At 39.2% G+C, this 18,650-nt stretch overlaps 1 protein-coding gene, 1 non-coding gene and 1 pseudogene across 3 annotated transcripts; all 3 read left to right on the forward strand.

The window, feature by feature from the left end:
- The first annotated feature begins 286 nt into the window (after positions 1-286).
- Positions 287-12,170, forward strand: LOC145895380 (uncharacterized). 2 transcript variants are annotated; one of them, XM_082984184.1, is made up of 36 exons: positions 287-420; positions 476-540; positions 596-726; positions 1,624-1,747; positions 1,856-1,923; positions 1,979-2,015; positions 2,084-2,166; positions 2,331-2,466; positions 2,656-2,704; positions 2,771-2,816; positions 2,911-3,058; positions 3,132-3,166; positions 3,619-3,763; positions 3,921-3,967; positions 4,072-4,141; positions 4,889-5,065; positions 5,143-5,182; positions 6,374-6,456; positions 6,730-7,203; positions 7,269-7,435; positions 7,510-7,541; positions 7,659-7,835; positions 7,943-8,055; positions 8,243-8,301; positions 8,358-8,427; positions 8,591-8,661; positions 8,724-8,806; positions 9,348-9,533; positions 9,716-9,830; positions 9,933-10,086; positions 10,205-10,304; positions 10,556-10,739; positions 10,882-10,994; positions 11,052-11,194; positions 11,367-11,396; positions 11,579-12,170. In XM_082984184.1, exons 1-36 carry the CDS (start codon positions 410-412, stop codon positions 11,776-11,778), a joined length of 3,966 nt encoding a protein of 1,321 aa, XP_082840310.1. In that variant the 5' UTR covers positions 287-409; the 3' UTR covers positions 11,779-12,170. The 2 variants fall into 2 exon arrangements, with proteins under 2 accessions (XP_082840310.1, XP_082840311.1); XM_082984185.1 differs by having other exon boundaries at positions 10,894-10,994.
- A 351-nt stretch (positions 12,171-12,521) lies between these two features.
- Positions 12,522-15,386, forward strand: LOC145895830 (uncharacterized; annotated as a pseudogene).
- Positions 15,387-18,083: 2,697 nt separating this feature from the next.
- Trnar-ucg (transfer RNA arginine (anticodon UCG)) lies at positions 18,084-18,156 on the forward strand. Its single transcript has one exon. It is a non-coding gene; the product is annotated as a tRNA-Arg (tRNA).
- The last annotated feature ends 494 nt before the right edge of the window (positions 18,157-18,650 follow it).

The raw sequence follows: 18,650 nt of genomic DNA on the forward strand, positions 1-18,650 counted from the left end.
TCATCGCATCTGTTTTCAATATCAGTCAATATTATGTTGAGCATGACATGTCAACTGTTGTAAGGATATTCAGACAGACAATGTCATAATGTCAGATATGTCACTGGCAGGATATTGGAGTCACAACCTGCTGGTGTTCCTTATCTGCCCATGTTACATACTTAGTGTAATGTTTGCGTTGCGCAATGTCACCTTGAACAAAGCCGTGCAAACAAACCTACAAACCTGATCAATATGAGATCGATCTTTTGTTACATTGTGATGTCATAGTTTGTGATTGTCACACAGTTGTGTTTAGTTTTTTGTTTCAGAATATAGAAAGGTACATATTTTCAGCCATGTTTTAAATATTTCTACTTTCGTTTTGTCCTTTCTTCTGCCTAAATGACCGTGACCGAATTTCAAGAACATGTTTTTCAAGTAAGTTTTAACGCTGTTTTTTTTCATGTCTTATTTTGAACTCTTCATGTTGCAGAAAAGGATTGTTGGTTGTCGTGGCAATGGTGGTTTTGGAATATTGCGCAATCAACAGTTTTCAAAGTAAGTTGAAGTCTCAAAGTTCAAAAGTAAATCATTAATGATTTGTTGATTTCAGCCGCAGGGAAGTTTAGTCAAGCGAATGAAAGTCTTGAATATGTGGAGTTTATCAAAACTTTCCAGCGATATTGCAAAGTATCAAATGAAACTAAATGTATTCCTTGCGACGAGTTGTTGTTGGAAACTTTGGTATGTAACAAACCGTTTACGTTTAACATTTCTTTGTAATATGTAACAAAAACCTCCCCAAGATATATTTGATCCAAGTCCACTAACACGTGTTCTTCTGGTTTCATTTTACATGCAGAAATACATAGAATTTAACGCAACGATTAGAACGATTGAAGCATTTCCAATTCTATGTAAAAAGTCTTATTTGATATTATATGACGCCACACAGTTGATGTGCTGCCACACGTGTGAAGTTGGTCGGCCAACTTTCTGTCACGTTATATCACGTGATGGCGATTATTAAAGCGAAAACATAAAATCTTTTTTGCTTTGTAAGATGGAATTCACTTGGCTACGAAACAAAGTCTTGGTTGCAACATTCCCGTGCATAAGATTATGACCCGGACGAAGCGAAAAGTAGAAAAACAAAAATGTTTAAACGATTAATGGATGATATTAATTTCTCTCGTACGAACAAAGATAAAACGCTACGAGTCCGGATAAAACGCCATGGGTTCTGATGAAACGCAACAGGCCCAGGCTTCAGCGAATGGACGAAATTTTCAATACAAAATGCAGAAAACCTATTCAGACTGTTTTGCAGTATTGTACTGATGTTTGTGTAATTCTGTTTCACCAATGTAACCTCAACACAGTTGCGCCAATTTACCAAGGTTTTCACCAGTTTACTTTTAACTTTCCTTGGCATAAACCACCGCTTACAAGACGTCTGGACAGCTTGTAACAATAGCTGTTCTTCACTACAAAGACATGTTGATCTTGTCCTGATGTTTTTTGTTTTGTCTTTTATAATTTCAACACCCTAATACCACTCAGGTGGCGCATCAGCTTCTGTTAAACTAGAAACATTGCTGCTGAGACGCGAGTTATGAAAATAATTCTTTTCATTTCCAGAAAAGCGACCGTGACAAACGAGTTGAAAGTCAACCTGTTTATTATCATTTTGGGAGCAATCCCTCTGCTAACGGCAGCATGGGGGATTTCGCGGATAAAGTTTACAACACTACGTCAAAACCAGGTTGTAGATGTACTTGTTCACAAAAATCTTTGGAACAATCATAATTACCAAATATGGAACAGACCAGTTAATTCAGGGGTTAGGAATTTCTCTTAATTTGCTTTTCAGAATGCCCACAGTTTTTAAACTTCACAGCGAACCGTATTTTATTCTGCCTAGAAGACGTTTTTCAAACTGTAAGTTTTGTGAATTACCAAAAAGTACGAAAGTAAGAATTGTTTCTTTTTACAGGGTCAACTCGAAACAACTTGTGACAATTTGGTGAATGGTAAGTTTCTATAATTCGCATCAAAATTTAAAAACATTTCAACAAAAAAGACGCCTGGATATTGTCAGACACATCGGCCGACGAAGGGCTTCGGAGAGCTCAATCAAAAAATCAATTAAAATCCGTTGGAATGAAACAAGTCTTGAATACGGTAGGAATTTGTTTTCCTAAACATTTGTTTAGTCATTCTTGTATCCAAAACCTTCCTGGCAATTCAAAGCTATTAAGAAGTAAATAAATATATGTCGCAAGAGGAGATTTTGAAGTGCTTTGTGAGTTGGCTTTGTCAACCAGCTGATTGGTTTCCCTTCTCAGGTTTTGCCGGTTTGGATTGTTGCTACGTTACTTTTCATCTTGGAAGAACGTAATGTGACAACAAACTATCAAAATCTTCCTTCAGGCGACTGTGGGATATTTCAAGTGGAAAATGGAACAAACCGATCAAATACAGGTAAAGATGTGATCTCAATAGTTTCGATACTGCCTTCTGTCCCGATCGTCCCGATCGAACCCGTGGCCACAGTTGGTCCACAAAGAGGTAGCCTGCAGGACAACTTTCGAATAATTTTGTCAGTCAAATTTCATAATTCAATGCATCATTTTACAAGTGCGAATCTAACTTGTGTTAAAATTCGTATAGTTCGACGATTGAGTGGGGAATATTTCCACAAGCAGAAGAAAGAACAAAAGTGAGTCACATGCAGTTAATATATAAAACCTGAACTACTAAATCTTCTGAATTGACTTTGTTTCAGTTCGTCAGAGCCAACCTTCATTCAGTCTAATGATGTTTCGCATGTGGTAGGAAATTTAATGCTAACGTTCTGACTTTTTTTTGAAATTTTAACATGTTGTAGCAAGATAACCCCCAAAACAAATTATTTGTGGTTTGCAGGTTGTGAAAACTTCCAGCATTTTGCTTGGCGAACCACAGCGTGCTTGTCATCTTCTGGAACACATCCAAGAGTGGTCGCTAACTTGTTCCATCCAATCTTTTTACTTGGGATGTTTCCAGCGAAATGAAAACATTGACAAAAAAATTTGTATGATCTTTATTAAATTTCCGAAGTTAAAATCCAATATTAAATTTAATGTTCACAACTTTTATGTTTTCAGATGGATTTCATGCACCCCCCGGTCTGCCAATCAAGGTAACAAAGTTTTGTTTGAAATTAAGTTACCCTGATCGCTAAAATACCGTCAAAAAATATATTTCTAAAAAGTTTGTTTCAAAAACTTCATGTTTTGTGTTGGCGATTGAAGGAAATTAAACGATCCCGACTCATCGTTTCACTGGAGTGGATGCGGTATTACCAGCTGGCTCTCAACGAGGAAATCATCTTATCATTTGCTCGATAACTGTTATGGTTTCATTAGTGAAAATTATACAATGCTGACCAGGGTGCTTCATAGAGTCACAATTTCCACATTCAGACAAATAGTATGTAAGATCGAGGCCAGCCAGTCGCGCTGGAGAAGTGGTGGGTTGCGATCGCACGTTAGGTGGCGCCCTGTGTAAGCAAAATCCTTCGCAGCCGAATTTCCAACGTTAGATTAAACTGAAGAAGTTTAGGTTTATTTTGATCAGTTCGTTGTGTTTCAGAAGGGAAGAAGTACAATTGCAAAACGTGGGCCAGGGAACAAGCGAAATCAGCCATGTGCGGTTATCAGAGTTGAGACGCAGTATAGCAAACTATATCTTGCTTACGAAGCCTGGCGCCTGGAACTGTATGAAGGAACTTGGCCAGGTTCGTGATGTGATTTTTTCAGATTTTAATGAAACACCGTCAGTTTTATTTGTGAATAAAACCCTAAAATAATTCGGTACACGAAAATACAAACTTACTATTTTTTACCATTTTCAAGCATTGTAACCATTTGGGAATAACTTATGTGTTGTTATAGGTCGTGTGTATTCAAACCGTATACTGAAACTTCTTTTTATTGCAAAGGTAAGAAATACACTTGAAATTATAGTGAAAGTTAGTTTGTAGAAAGCATGAAATTCATCATTAAACACATAACAGCACACGACATGTAAAGCTTTGTTTTCCAGACGAAAATGCTTGATGTACTGCTGAATGTTATTATTTTGGTTGTTTTCATGATAGGAATTCAAGCTCAAGGTATGACAACTTCCTTTAATTATTACTAAGAAAAAAAAACGTTTGGAAAAGTTGGCGGGTTAAAGATTTACGAACGCACTATTCTGTAAATAACTCCAAGTGTCTCAGAGATATTGAGCAGTGCCTCGATAGCGTGAGCGCTAATCTCTTGGGTTGTAAAACCTTCTTCTTCCTCGTTGTAATCAGATCCTGGAAAATTCTCCGAATAGAAATCCGTTACAAGTTTCATTTAAACGTACATTACGAAACTCTGCAATACGAACGTTGATTCTTCCAAGTTCTCAGAGAGAATTGCAGTTAATATCAGAATAGCAGTATAACAGTAATAGGAAACAATAAGTCGAATTAATTTACAGGTACACACTGGGCTTTTTAAACTCTCCCTACTGAAAGCTGATTGGTCAATAATGAAACAGTATAATACAAGAATAAACGTGTACCATGTGAGAATATTTTATATGGTAAACAGGATGTTGAATAATTCACTTTACTCGAGAACATTCGGTGGATAAATCATTTGGGTCACATTATGGGATTATGTTTACACTTGGGTGGGAAGTTGTGAAATATCCAATGCATAACGGGCTTGCATATGCAATGCTGCACATAAGACATCAAGCAATGCGATGCTAGTTTCTGTGACGTTTGTTACAATTCAAACAAAAACCCAAGCAATATTGGTGCGCACCATTTGCATCATTTTACAGCTCATTTCGAAATAAACCTCCATTTCTACAATGTTTTTAGTGAAAAAAACCATAAAGTTAAAAGTTCGTTCAAGAAGTTTCCACCCATCTTCCGTGTTGAAGAAGTTTCCACGCTTCTTCAGAACAAAACGTAAGAATGTGAAATCTCCCATGCATTGTCCTGGTCATAATGGTTCGGTGCGGGATGCCAAAGGAAACCCTAAAGAAGTTTCGCAAGGTTAGAACATAGAAATCTATCGCTGTGTGTGGTACAAAATATCAGCATTTATTGAGCTAATTTATTTGTTTCTTTAGAGCGCTTCAGTCAGAAAAAACAACATGTTAAGGAAGACAGGTAAATTGCAAACATGGTCCTTTGTACATTTGATTGATTTGATAAAATCCGGCAGCGCAGTTTAGCCTTTCGTGGTAATCCGTGTATGCCAGGATTGCGGTTTACCAGGGGGGGGGGACAAAAACGCCTCTGGCTTCTATTTTGTGGGACCGCTCTTCTTCTAGGCGAATATTATGTATTTTAATATAATATTCTAAAACTATATCGTAAGAACACACTGGACAAAAACCGTTAACTTGAATAATTAAAAACAAGTTTGAGGGAGAACCACTGCATTTATGTGCATTAATGCGTATCGTAATTATTGTTTTATCCTTTAACGAAATAACAATCAGCATCAGGGTTGCCAGGGTGGCGGTATTCCCGCCCAATAGGGCTGGTTTTCAACATCGAGTTGCGGGTTATTTTTACGAGTTGCGGGTTGCGGTTTATTGGGCGGGTTCGCCAATGACATTTTCAACCCCTATAATCACGCATTCTGGCACTAATGTCTCATACCAAAAGTAAACCAATGCGTTCATTTCCCGACAAACGAAACAATCGTACGGCGCAGAGACAGAGTAATAATGCGTTTAGAGAAACACGCAGTGGGTGTGACAGAAACTTGAACCATGCAACTGGAAGTTTTTGCAAAGCAGCAATGGTGCGGAGGAAATGTTATTTTTGCAAACAAATTTAAAAAAATATAGTAACCAATGAACTAAGGATTGCTTAAGGAAACAATGCTTGAAGACATGTATTGATTGATTGCGTTTTTTAAAGTTGTTGGTTTCAGTTATATTATGACCCAAATTCATCGAATGTTGCAACGTTTTTGCTATGTATTAATTCCACTGATCTCTATATGTTCATAGAGATCAGTGATTAATTCTCTTTGCAATTAAAAAACGTAATAGGCGCGCCATGGTCAGAACCAAATGTAAAAAACGTAACCGCGGTAGGTTAAAGCTACCGAGTGCGACAATTTACTAACAGTTGTCGATTTCAAACTCAGATTAAAGTTGGGCTGGTTTTGGGCTTGTTTCAGAAGTTTCTTGTTTGGGCGGTTTTTGGGCTAGTTTTGACAAGGCGTTTGGCGGTTTTAGAAAATTTTACCTGGCAACACTGATCAGCATAAACAGTTGCGTCTGTTGGGGAAAACGGAACATGTTACTTAAAAATGACAAAGCCTGATGTTTTTTACCGCATCAGAAAATCCTGCAGACACAAAAATGGAAAAAGAAATTCATCTGGTTGGAAATGCAGCAGAACAATTGTGGAAAATGGCGATACAGGTATCAAATACAATCAGATATTTAAGTTTGTTTAAATCCAATTGTAATATTGAGTGCCCTGGGCCAAACCACTTACCTACTCTGTACAAACTATTTTGGTTGAGTGATTCCATCAAGCTAACAAAGTATATTTGTTCTGTTGTTTTGTTTATTCATTTATGACCTGCTTTGCAACAAATGTTTCCGATATTTCATGTTCAACTGAGGCACAACAACAGCAATTTCTTCATTTGCTAACTTCCAAAAAAGTTTGCTATTTTCATGTTTTCATAGGACGTCCATTACCGGTAATTAAAGCAATACATACTCAACTTTATTTACCAACATCAGTGAAAGAAGAGTCACCAGTACAAGATTTCCAAACAAAATGCACCGACCAATTCATTGCTTTGTACAAGAAGTATAATGTTGGTGTGAATAATGAATTTCTATTGGCGGCATCAAGTTACTTGGAAAAGTTTAATGAATTATGTGAAGAAAAATATAAGAGAAACGAACACAGTAGCACATCCGATGAGATCGCAGTTGCTTTATATTCAGTAAATTCTTTGTCACTCAATAAGTTTGAAATACTTTTTAAAAAGTTCAACCCGAATACAAAGAGCAGCAGAAACATAATTTTTTTCTGTTGCTTTTTGTTGGCAAATCAAAATGTTTCTCTGTCCTTTTCCATGAACAACCAACCAGAGAACTGGTATCTCACAAAGAAAGAATTAATTGTTGACTTTTTGAACAAAGAAACTAAAGGTATCTTTGAACAAACAATTATTGTTAAAACATTGAAAACCCATCAATGCAATTTCATTATTTAGAACATCACAATGTCAGATCTGAAGATGTTTTTCAATTTTACACTGATTGTGCAAAAGTTTTGAGGGATCAACAATTGCAACAAACTGTCGAAGGACTGAAACTATGCAGAAGTTTAGACACAAAATGTGTAAAAGTTTTTGCACCAATCATGCAAAACTTGACACAGGTATGCATAACATATAACAAGTTGGTCGTTGTAATGTGTTTGCTCTGCAAATATTTCTTACCTTTTGGTTACAGATGGTTGTAGCAGATGGAAGTGTTTATGACAGGTAGTCAAGTTTAATTTAAAAACTTTGTGATAGTTTTGTACAAAAACACATTTCTAAGACAACTATTTATTTTAACAGTTGACAGTTTCTTGATACATATGTGTTTTTTTATTGAAGAGCGAGGGATCCCCCAGGCCAGAGAAGTGTTTATATTCCCCCCGGCGATGTTATGAAGGAAACTTACCGACTTTCAACTTTCCTCAAATATCCACAAGAAGTTCCTGTGAATCCCCGTTATTTGGCGTCTTCTGGATTTTTTTACACTGGATACAAAGACAGAGTGAAGTGTTTCAGGTTGGTGACTGGATAGACAGTTGAAAAAATATAAAATATACTTCTTGTTAAATACAACATGAGACATGTAATGTTGACACTGTTTAACAACAAATTTCTTTAATAAGTTGTGGACTCTGTGTGGAGGACTGGGTGTTTGGAGATGATGTGACATCACAAAAGTGGCACAGAATAGATTGTTTGTTCATAAAGGAAGCAGACAGTGGGAATGAACCTATTGGTAAATGCAAATCTGTCAAGCAAATGGATTTTTAACATGACAAAAGTGCCTTTATGAGCATTGTATTGTATGATCAATATTATGTTTGTGATGCAAATACAGACCTTGAGAAAAATGTACAAGAAAAGTCAATATCTTTTGCTAAATACATTTTTTTATGTAAGCAAAAAAATATTTAAACTTTCAGGTTCTAGAGGACTTAGTAGATTCATGTCCCCGACTCCAACAACTTCTCCACGACAACAGGTTTGGTTTTCTTTAAATTAAACATTATATATCGGTAAGATTTCTATTGTGTTCAGATAATCGCAGATAATGTGAAGCATCCATTGACTCGAGAGTCTGCAGGGTCCCTTCTACTAAAACATGCCTGTACGTGTACAAGTTGACTAAACTACATTCAACACTGTGGCCATCACAAATATGATCAAATAAATTTTTGCATATTTTATTATTTTTTCTTGTTCACAAACCAACTGGAATCCGTTTGTGTAGCACAGTTTGAGTGGCACTGACTTAAATCTTAACCTTACAGCACATAGCAACAGTCATGCACCGAACCAAACTGCAAGACCGGTTTCTGCTGCTACAAGCTCACAGATACCGGTAAGTTGTGATAAAATATGTTGTATGTTTGTGGTTAAGATCATCGTGTAATATTTCTTTAGATTGTGGAGTTTGCCACCATCCCATCTGCTTATCACGAAAACTTTCTGAGGAACTTGGATCTGCGTAAAGAATCTGAAAGAAAGTGAGTTTAAAGTTATCATTTCATAGTGATGGGTTCAACCAGATTTAGTACTTGCATGTGTTTTGCAATGTTGCAACTTATAAATTGCACAACTGCTATAAATGAATTTAAATGTTGCAACACATATACGTTTGTTGCCAGTGTTGGTGAGTTACTGTGTGTTGCTCATCTGTTAAGTGGGAGGGCAGGTTTTAACCCACAGGAATGATGCAATGATGTTAACCACACACTTCTAAAAATTAAACTGATTCATGGTTTTATTAGTGTGATGTCATACTACATACTTGTGTCATCACATAGCTTATTGTTAGTCTCTTTCATGAAAAGGAACTAACACAACTGCTTTATTGTCTCCACAACCGGCAATGCTGTTTTTGTTCACTGGGTAGTGGTTGGCTTATCCACCACAACCACACATTTGTTTGTAACACTTGCAGGTTGGTTGGTATTGTTTATGATGGTGAACACTTGGTGTGGAATTAAGTTGTATCAATAAGGACCTCATGAAATGGACTTTTCTTTACAAAAATCTATTATTAAGGCGCACATACGAGCACTGGCCTTCTGAAACACCAACTGTGAGTACAAAAGATTTGGCAAAATCTGGATTCTTCTATCTGGGAAATCTCGATCGAGTTCAATGTTTCTCATGTGGGGGAGTTTTGAGAAATTGGAATTATGGAGATCATGTTGAGTCTGAACATAGAAGACATTTTCCACATTGCAGGTATATTTATATAAATGTGATTTCACAAATGTTTGAGGGACTTGCACTTGTGGGAATGCTACTTGATTTACTTCAATGGTCATCTATTGGTTATTAATGGTTAAATGTAGCAATAATAACATAAATAAGTAATAATAACCTAAATAAGTTTGATACTTGTTAATATTTCAATGTGTTAACAGAATGGTGCAAGGAGCAGAATCTCGTAATGTACGAATGACAAACGAGGAGCGTGAAACTGCATCGAACTCACAACAGATCTTTCACGAACCTCCCGATCCTACAGAGGAACAAGCTGTAAGTTTATTTTGCCTTTGCATGTGTTTGTTTTGACACAGCAATTTAACACCTTCATAACTTCCCACTTAATTCACCCACACTCCCAACTTGCTTCCACAGAGAGATCTTTGTAACATGTTTCCATGCAACTACTCTGTCAACCCTCATATGAGAAATAAAGAAACAAGAATTTCCACTTTTGACTCACGTTGGCCTTCAGCCAATATCAGCGCTACACCAACTCAGATCGCCACAGCTGGATTTTTCTATCTTGGTAGAAAATCTCAGAAACTCCAGACATGTCTTGTGAAGTTTGACTTCTTTAACCATTTACATAACAAAGACATTGTTGTTGTTTGCTGCCAACTTTTTTAATAGATTGTGAAATTCAGGTGAACGTGATCGAGTGAAATGCTGGTATTGCAACGGGGGTTTGCAGAACTGGGATAAAGAAGATGAGCCGTGGACTGAACATGCAAAATGGTTTCCAACGTGAGTTGGAGTATAATAGTGTAATGTACGACCTTCCATTATTCATGGTGTTTCAATGTCTTCATTCAACTTTTCTAACATTTTACATTTCTCCAACTCCGGACCTGTTTCTGTGTTTTTGACTCAAAATATTTAAAACATGTGAAAGTTTTCCCCCAATTGAAACAGTGCTTATAATTGAAACAACGCCAAAAATCTTTTAAATTTTGGAAAGATTTGCCATGAAATGATAGAGTCGGGTTTCTCTGCAGATGTGAATTTCTGCTCCAAAGAAAAGGGCCTGACTTTGTCCACCGGATGGTGTCCATGTTTCCAAACTTGAACCGCCCGATACTTCGAGGACCGTATGACGTTCCACCACCACAACCTCCTCGACAAATTGGGTTTTCATCGCCCAGGGCCCCCTCCCCACCCCCACAAGTTATCGACCCTCGGGTAATTGCTCCAGTTAAGCCCCCACATGTTTGCAAAGTTTTAAATAAATATTTCAGTAATCCGATAAAAAAACAATAAACAACACTGGATATTTCAGTAATTGTTTCAAAACTATTTTTAAAGTTTAAACTTTCATTTGCAGGCCGAGATGCAGAAACAAGAGGAAAAATTGAGGAAAGCGATGGATTCTGACATCGTGAAAACTGCTCTTGAAATGGGATTCGAACAAAAGACATTGAAGCACATTTTGAAGAAGTAAAGTTGCTATAGTTACACATTATTAGTTCAGTTGTTGATTTATTTGATCTGCAGTCGTCTTCAAAGCAATGGAATGTATGTGACTGTGGAGGCATTGGTTGATGACATCACAGGTAACATGGATGATGATTCTGAAAGTGATGAAGAATTTACAGAGAGTTTATTAGGTGTTAAACAACCAGTACTGGCTGCTGCAGGTATATTAACTTGAGTACTTGCTTCTTTGCAATGGTGATGTGATTGATGTGTGACCTTTATTTGATAATAATACCAGCTTGTGGACTGTATCTGCAAATACACTTATGTAAAGAGAGCAAATCAATAATTCACAACATTTTTACATTCCTAAAACTATCAATTGTTTCTCAGCCCCGAATTCTGCAGCCATGGAAACAGAAGGTATTTGGAATGAAGGTTTTTGTGATATACCTAGATAATCATGATGTTCTTACAAACACCAAGCATTGTTTATTGTAATATTGACCCAAAAAAATTCTCTTCATAATTTGTTTTTGAAATAAGGGATTGTTGAAACCCCAGTGGGGATAATTAACATTATAATTGTTTCACAAACAAATTAGATCAAAGTTCATCGATGCAAGACAGAATCCGGGAACTCCAGGAAGAACGGAATTGCAAAATTTGTCTCGATAAACCCGCTGATGTCGTTTTTGTCCCTTGTGGTCATCTTTGTAGTTGTAAAAATTGTGCCCAAGCATTAAAAAAATGTCCAATTTGCAGAAGAAAGATTGAAAAATCAATCCGCACTTATATGTCATAAACTCCAGCTAAGCTTTGGTTGACATTATTTGCTTCATTTAAGAGTGTTCTCACCAATGTATGCAAACTCTTCGTAGCTTCTCATAACGAATTGTGATTAGTCAAACTCATACTGTCTCCTTTTTATTGCACTTGCTTCCCATATGCCTTTAAATCTACATGTTCCTATATATCATATATATCCGTTAGGTTTGTCATGGAGTGTATACTGAATAATCCTTCCACTGTTAGACACGGGTATGAGATTGAGTGTGCTTTACCGGATCTGTCAAACAAATCCTCTGAATTTCACATTATACCTTACCATTTGCATCCTGTATATTGTATCTGATTTCCCAATATAATTTTTTATGTACTAGCATAATATATGTTTAACATGTAAAAGTTTTTGCATATTGTGGTGCAGACTTGCAACTGTTAGCTCTGATTGGTCTTTGTGGTTTTCCAGCCAAAGACCGTCATTTCCAGCCAAGAGACCGCAAGGTGCCGTTTCGCAGCTTCCAGCTTCACTCAAGTAATACTGACAAGACGCAGACACATTATAATGTATCCTTGTCGAAGGGAAGAAGTCCACACCATTACTTTACATTCAGCGACTATCTGTTCCTTTATTTACTCTTAATCATTTAATGCGTCACAAAAATTTAATTTCTACCCAACACACGATTAATCGTCACCAACGAGCACAGAATATTCAAAAAGTTTGGTGTTGAATGAGACCATACAAATTAACACTTAATTCTTATGTCTAAGTTGTCCGCTCCTGGCTGGCTAAGTTTTAAACATCACCAACTCACAGATGTAAAGCCGCCCTCTACTGAATATGGTCTTTCAATCACCGACACCATAATTTATTGGGATAGGAAGTTGATATTTTGAAACAGAACGTTCTCATGTCGACTCGTTTGAATTTCCATTTGACTTCAAATGTTTTAGAGTTGTTGGATAGAACAAGAGTGTTTTCAGCAGTGTTTAATGCGTGCGTCCCAATGTGTCAATATTAAAACACCAGAGAATAGCCGCTCGTGTTAAACTTCAATTGACTCGAGTGTCACAGCGTCAAGTCAATGAAAATGCTGATCTTACAAGAAGTCAAGCAGAGCTTGTTGCTAAACGAAGAAGAAAACAGGTCAACGATGAGGTTGAAATAGCCGAGGCTGAAGTACGTGCGTGGGAGGGAGAATCCATTGCTGGAGATCATTTGTTTTTTGTGTGACCCAAGACATCTTCCCGTGACAAGTTCCTCTGTCGGGAGGCTTTGACCTGAGTTCAATAGTGCGCCGGTAAATGCTGACCAACCTGTTGTCCCTGTAGTGCCACGGTCACCCCCAACTTGCATGGATACGAAACCGTTTTTCCCACAAACTGTCAGCGCACCCGTAGCAAAGTCATATCAAAGTCCTAATTCCTTTCCGTCGAACATACATCATGTTGTCTCTCCGTCGCGTAGATACGTCCCAAAAGAGGACTTCATACAACAGCGAATTGTTTTGCCCCAGCCCGCGGTCAGAAAGTTTGACGGTGATCCGTTAAACTACTGGTCTTTTGTTCTTTCTGTTGAGTCCCATGTTCATAGCTGAACGAAGTCCCAAGATTCACGGCTAGTTTGTTTGCTGTAATTCTGCGAAGACCTAATTGCTGCTAAGCTTGAGATCTACAGCAAGGATAAGATCTCAGGATACTCGAAAGCCCGTTCCCAACTTGTATACGATTACGGACAACCCCATATTATTGCCAATGCATGTGAGCGTCGGCCTAAACAAATTTCAAGCAAGGTCGACCAAAAGACCTGATGGAATTTTCTGACCTGTTAGAAAAGTGTCGCAGCTCACTCGAACATATAGAGGAGTACGCGAGCTTGAACTCCTTGGATACGTTAAGACAGCTAATTCGAAAACTGCCGTTCCGGCTTCAAGAGAAGTGGATCGAATGTTCCGTTCAAGTGCTCGATGAGACTGGATCCCAAGCCGGATAGCTCGCCTATACAAATTTTGTCGTGGAGCGATCGCGCATCGCCAACTCGTTGTTCGGTGTCGAAGCAGTCTATATACGAAAGCGTGCGCGAAAAACCCATCCCTGTTTCGGTAAAGACGGGTTCTCGTGCTGCTGCTGCGTACAACGTCCCGTCGTCAGGATACAGTCAGCCGGGAAGTCAAACCCTACCTACTCCCGTTTCATGTGCGTGCTGTAACAAGCCTCACGACTTGTCCAAGTACCCGAAATTCGACGGAATGTCTCCCCAGGAAAGACGCGAGTTTGTTGTCACAAATGGCTTTTGTTTTAAATGTCTTTGTTCAGGTCATCTTTGCGAGAAATGCACGATTCGCAAGCCATGCTCGGTAGAAGGTTGCACTGGCACTTTTCACCACACAAAGTTGCATGGTGCCTTTCACAAGAGGCGACCCGACAAGATTACTGAGAACCCTGCTCCGAAGTCACCGCCTGTAGAACAATCTGCAATGATCATGAAAGCTACAACAGACAACTGCGGAGTCTACCTCAACGTCGTTCCCGTAAAGGTCAGATACAACGACATCGAGGTGAATACGTACGCGTTTCTTGATCAAGGTTCTACGTCTACATTTTGCGAACAAGATCTGATTGATAAACTTGGTCTGTAATCCAATCATCGAAAGATTTGTCTGAGCACTCTGACAGATCAATCGCGAGTGTACCAAGGCTCCGGAGAGCCGTTGGGTTGCCGGAAGTGCTATCCATCGACAAAATTACCGTGTTGCTAAATAGGATCCCTGATGCGAAGAAGCTTGCCGAGTTCAATCACCTCAAGGAGTTGCCCTTGCGTCGATTGGAAGGGGGAACTGTGACGATACTGATCGGAGCCGATAATCCCGCAGCCTTCCACGTACAGTGTAAGTGTACCCTTGTGTGTAAAGACATCTCTTGGCTATAGTCACTCTTTGGTCCCTCACTTGGTTCGTCTGTAAGGGGCGAAGCACATGTCCGTTTTCTAAAGGTTGCGCAAGTCATGTTCCAACGGGAGATAGAGTGTTTGTGGAAGAGCGACTTTGGCGACGGGACATCAGTATTTCGACATACCCACATCAAAGGAAGATCGATTTGTTTATGACACGATGAAGGCCTCGGTGAAGCATCAAGATGGATATTTTGAGCTCCCATTACCCTGGAGACCTGGAATCGAAAAGTTGCCAACCAACCCCCAGATAAAAAAAAACAATTGTCCAACAACGATGTTCTACGAAAGGGATAAGTAGACATGGTGCAAACGTACATATCCAAAGGATACGCTGAAAAATTCCCGACAACAAGGTCGTGACAGACAATCGCATCTGGTACCTGCCGCACCACCCAGTATTTAACTCACACAAGCCTGACAAGCTTCGTGTGGTCTTTTATTGTGCTGCCCGAAGCAGAAGCGTCTCACTGAACGACGCACTGATGCAAGGTCCAGATTTTGTAAACAATTTGGTTGACGTGCTAACTCGTTTTCGCTGTCAGCCGGTTGCCTTGATTGCCGACATCGAGGCAATGTTCCACCAGGTTCGGGTGGAACCCCGTGATCGCGATGCACTTCGATTTCTCTGGTGGCCCGGTGGATATCAGACTGTACACCGACGCCTCACTGGATGAAAGTGCATTTATTTTGTGCAGCGTCCTCTCCGAGTTGCGACACCTTTTGTCTAAGGCAGACCATAGATTTATTTGGAAAAAACTTTGATCCACAGGTTGAATCCGTTCTACGGCGGAATTTTTATGTGGACGACTGCCTTGCATCCGTCATGGATATAGAAACTGCTATTGCTGTTCGTCTTCGTTTGAAAGACCTGCTGGCCAGAGGAGGATTTCGCTTGACGAAGTGGCTCTGTTCCCGAAAATGTTCGCGCAAAGGTTGTGAAATCGCGTTGCCTCGATGATTCAAAGTCAAATTGCCGGGCATACCACACACGCGTAGAGGAATCCTTTCAGCTGTCAGTTCACTTTACGACCTTCTTGGTTTCGTATCTCCCGTAATTCTAATTAAGGGCCAAATTATTGCTGCAGGACTTGTGCAGAATGGAACTGAATTGGTATGACGACATTCCGGATTTGATATCCGATAACTGGAAGAGGTGGCATGCTGAGTTGCCTCACTTAAGCAATGTTGTCGTTCCACGTTGCTTCCGTTCTTCGGAACTGAAACCTCCATTGAAGTATCAACTGCATCATTTCGCTGACGCATCTAAGTATGCGTATGGCGCCGTGTCATATCTTCGCGTCGAAGACGATCACAGGACAGTGATGTGTTCTTTTCTGATTGGAAAATCCCGACTTGCCCCGTTGAACACGAAGCTGCGAGGTTGGATCGCCTCATGATAAAGGAACTAGCCCATTGAAAGTTCAGTCGCCTGGCAGAGATTGAGCGACTGACCGACATCACGAATTGGAAACACGTTCCTGCAAAATTAAATCCCATAGATGATGCCTCAAGGCTGCAGCCTCCTGTACTGTTAACATACATTAGTTACTCGTGCCTCGATTAAAGAAAGCCGTGGTCTCGTGGATGAGATTTAAGATGTTTTGGGTATATCGAAAGAAATTATCTGTTGTCCCGTCAACTAATATTGGCTTGTCTGATTTGAAGATCGCCGAGTTGAAACTTGTTAAGCATGAGCAGCGGAAATGCTTCACTTCTCTCTGCATTAAGTGGAAATCCCGATTGAAAAAGACTGACTGCGGTCGTTCCGTGTACAAGTTAAACCCTGTTCTGGTTGATCAAGTGCTCCGTGTTGGTAGACGTTTAGACAAAGCGCCGATTAGTTTCAATGCGAGACACCCTGCAATCATGCCCCATTCTTCGCATTTGACTGACCTATTAATCCTGACCCATCATGAAAAAGTCGGAGATTCTGAACAGGCTGGCCAAAGTATCCTGCGTTATATATATATTTTTTTTGACCACACCGGGATTTAAACCCAGGACATCCTGGGCACGAATCCCGATCAGGTTTTTTTCTTGGTATAAATGCTTGAGGTTGTCTTCTTTTATTCCTTTAGCGCCATCTCGTGTTTTACACATAAATCTCGTTTTCTCTTTTTGACCACACAGGTTATTCAGGGCACGAGCCCCGATCAGGTTTTTTCTTGGTATATGGGTCGTGCGCTTGACTAAGTCTGCCAACCACCCGACTGAGGTACCAACTGAGCTACAGCAGCTTGCGCACCAGTGTTCATCAATATACTCCGTGAAACTGCCTAACTCCTGTAGCTCAGTTGTTAGAGCGTTAAGCGGGCCTCACAGTGGAATTGGTGTTTACATAAAGAATCGCCACAGAAGAAATTTCGAAAATTAAATGTCACAATAAATAGATAAGTACGATAACAAAGATAACATCAGATATGTATTGACATGAGTTAAGTACAATAAATTTTAACCAATGACCTTATAATATTGCGTTTAGTACATTAAAGGTATAATGATGTAGTAGATAGCAGAAAGATTTTCCCACCTTCTTGTTGACAATATCGCTTCACCCAAGTTCCTGAAGGACACAAAAACACAAACACCATATATATAGTGATTCACCTTCATCTTCTGCAGGAAGAAACCAAGGACATAAATCTATACCTACCCCACTCTGTTCCAGATTTAATTTCCAGCGGAGAGAGAAAAAACATGGGTTCATCAGAAATCACCCATCCTAGGAACAACAAACAAGAAGCTCTCACAATAAATTGCAAGACTAGTCACAGATAACAATAGAGTTAAAAGCCAGAATCTATCCCTCTATACTTAGCCTGAACAGAAGACGAACTAACTCCAAACAGTTCAGCAACAGTCCTATATTCGGCAGAAGGTGCCAGTTTAAACAGTGCCATTGCTGCCCTATTTGTTACAGATATTGGCTGTCTAATTGTTATGTAGTTTTTCACTAATTAAAGTAAATCTTATATCAGAAGACAATCACGATGAACAAAGTGGCCCTTCGGGTTGTACTTGCTTGCGTGATGCTCTCCAGCATTAACACAACCAATTTCGGGAACAATAGAGAAACCTCGCCATTTACCAGGAAAATGAGCACAAACAAACGTCCTGTTTCACAACACAGCACATATTGCACATAAACTTCTACTGATGTTTTGTATTCGGTGTTGGTCGAAGGGGAGCAGAACAGAACAAAGAAATCAAGATGGATAAGCGAATAACCATCTGCAACAACACGATTATGTATGGCAAACTACCCGCATATCCCACCGAGAAGTGTGAGCCACATGTGGTGATGTGAGACAGGATGCGACTTAACAACATTCTTACTGATATGTCTTTGAAACAATTATGCTGCACTCAGCGGCCGCGTGGCCTAATGGATAAGGCGTCTGACTTCGAATCAGAAGATTGAGGGTTCGAGTCCCTTCGTGGTCATCTTTTTTTAATGTAAACAAACTAAATAAAGTTCAATTGAAACAACAAACAAGAAGCTCTCACAGTAAATTGCAAGACTAGTCACAGATAACAAAAGAGTTAAAAGCCAGAATCTATCCCTCTATACTTAGCCTGAACAGAAGACGAACTAACTCCAAACACTTCAGCAACAGTCCTATATTCGGCAGAAGATGCCAGTTTAAACAGTGCCATTGCTGTCCTCTTTGTTACAGATATTGGCTGTCTAATTGTAATGTCACCTGAAAAAAACAACAACAACATAAAACAATTCCCACACTTCTTCACACACACAAACACACAATGCATTCTTTACTCAATCTGAAATAGGTCAACCAGTGGGAATCATAAAAACTATTGTCCTGACCTAAACCGAATGAAAATAACATGTAAAATAACCAAGATTCAAACTTATACAGTATTCCAGTAAGCATAAAGACTATACCAACATCTCTCCTCTATAATCGCCTCGGCCG

This window comes from Ascidia mentula, chromosome 3 (genome assembly GCF_947561715.1).
Source record: "Ascidia mentula chromosome 3, kaAscMent1.1, whole genome shotgun sequence".
NCBI lineage: Eukaryota > Metazoa > Chordata > Ascidiacea > Phlebobranchia > Ascidiidae > Ascidia > Ascidia mentula.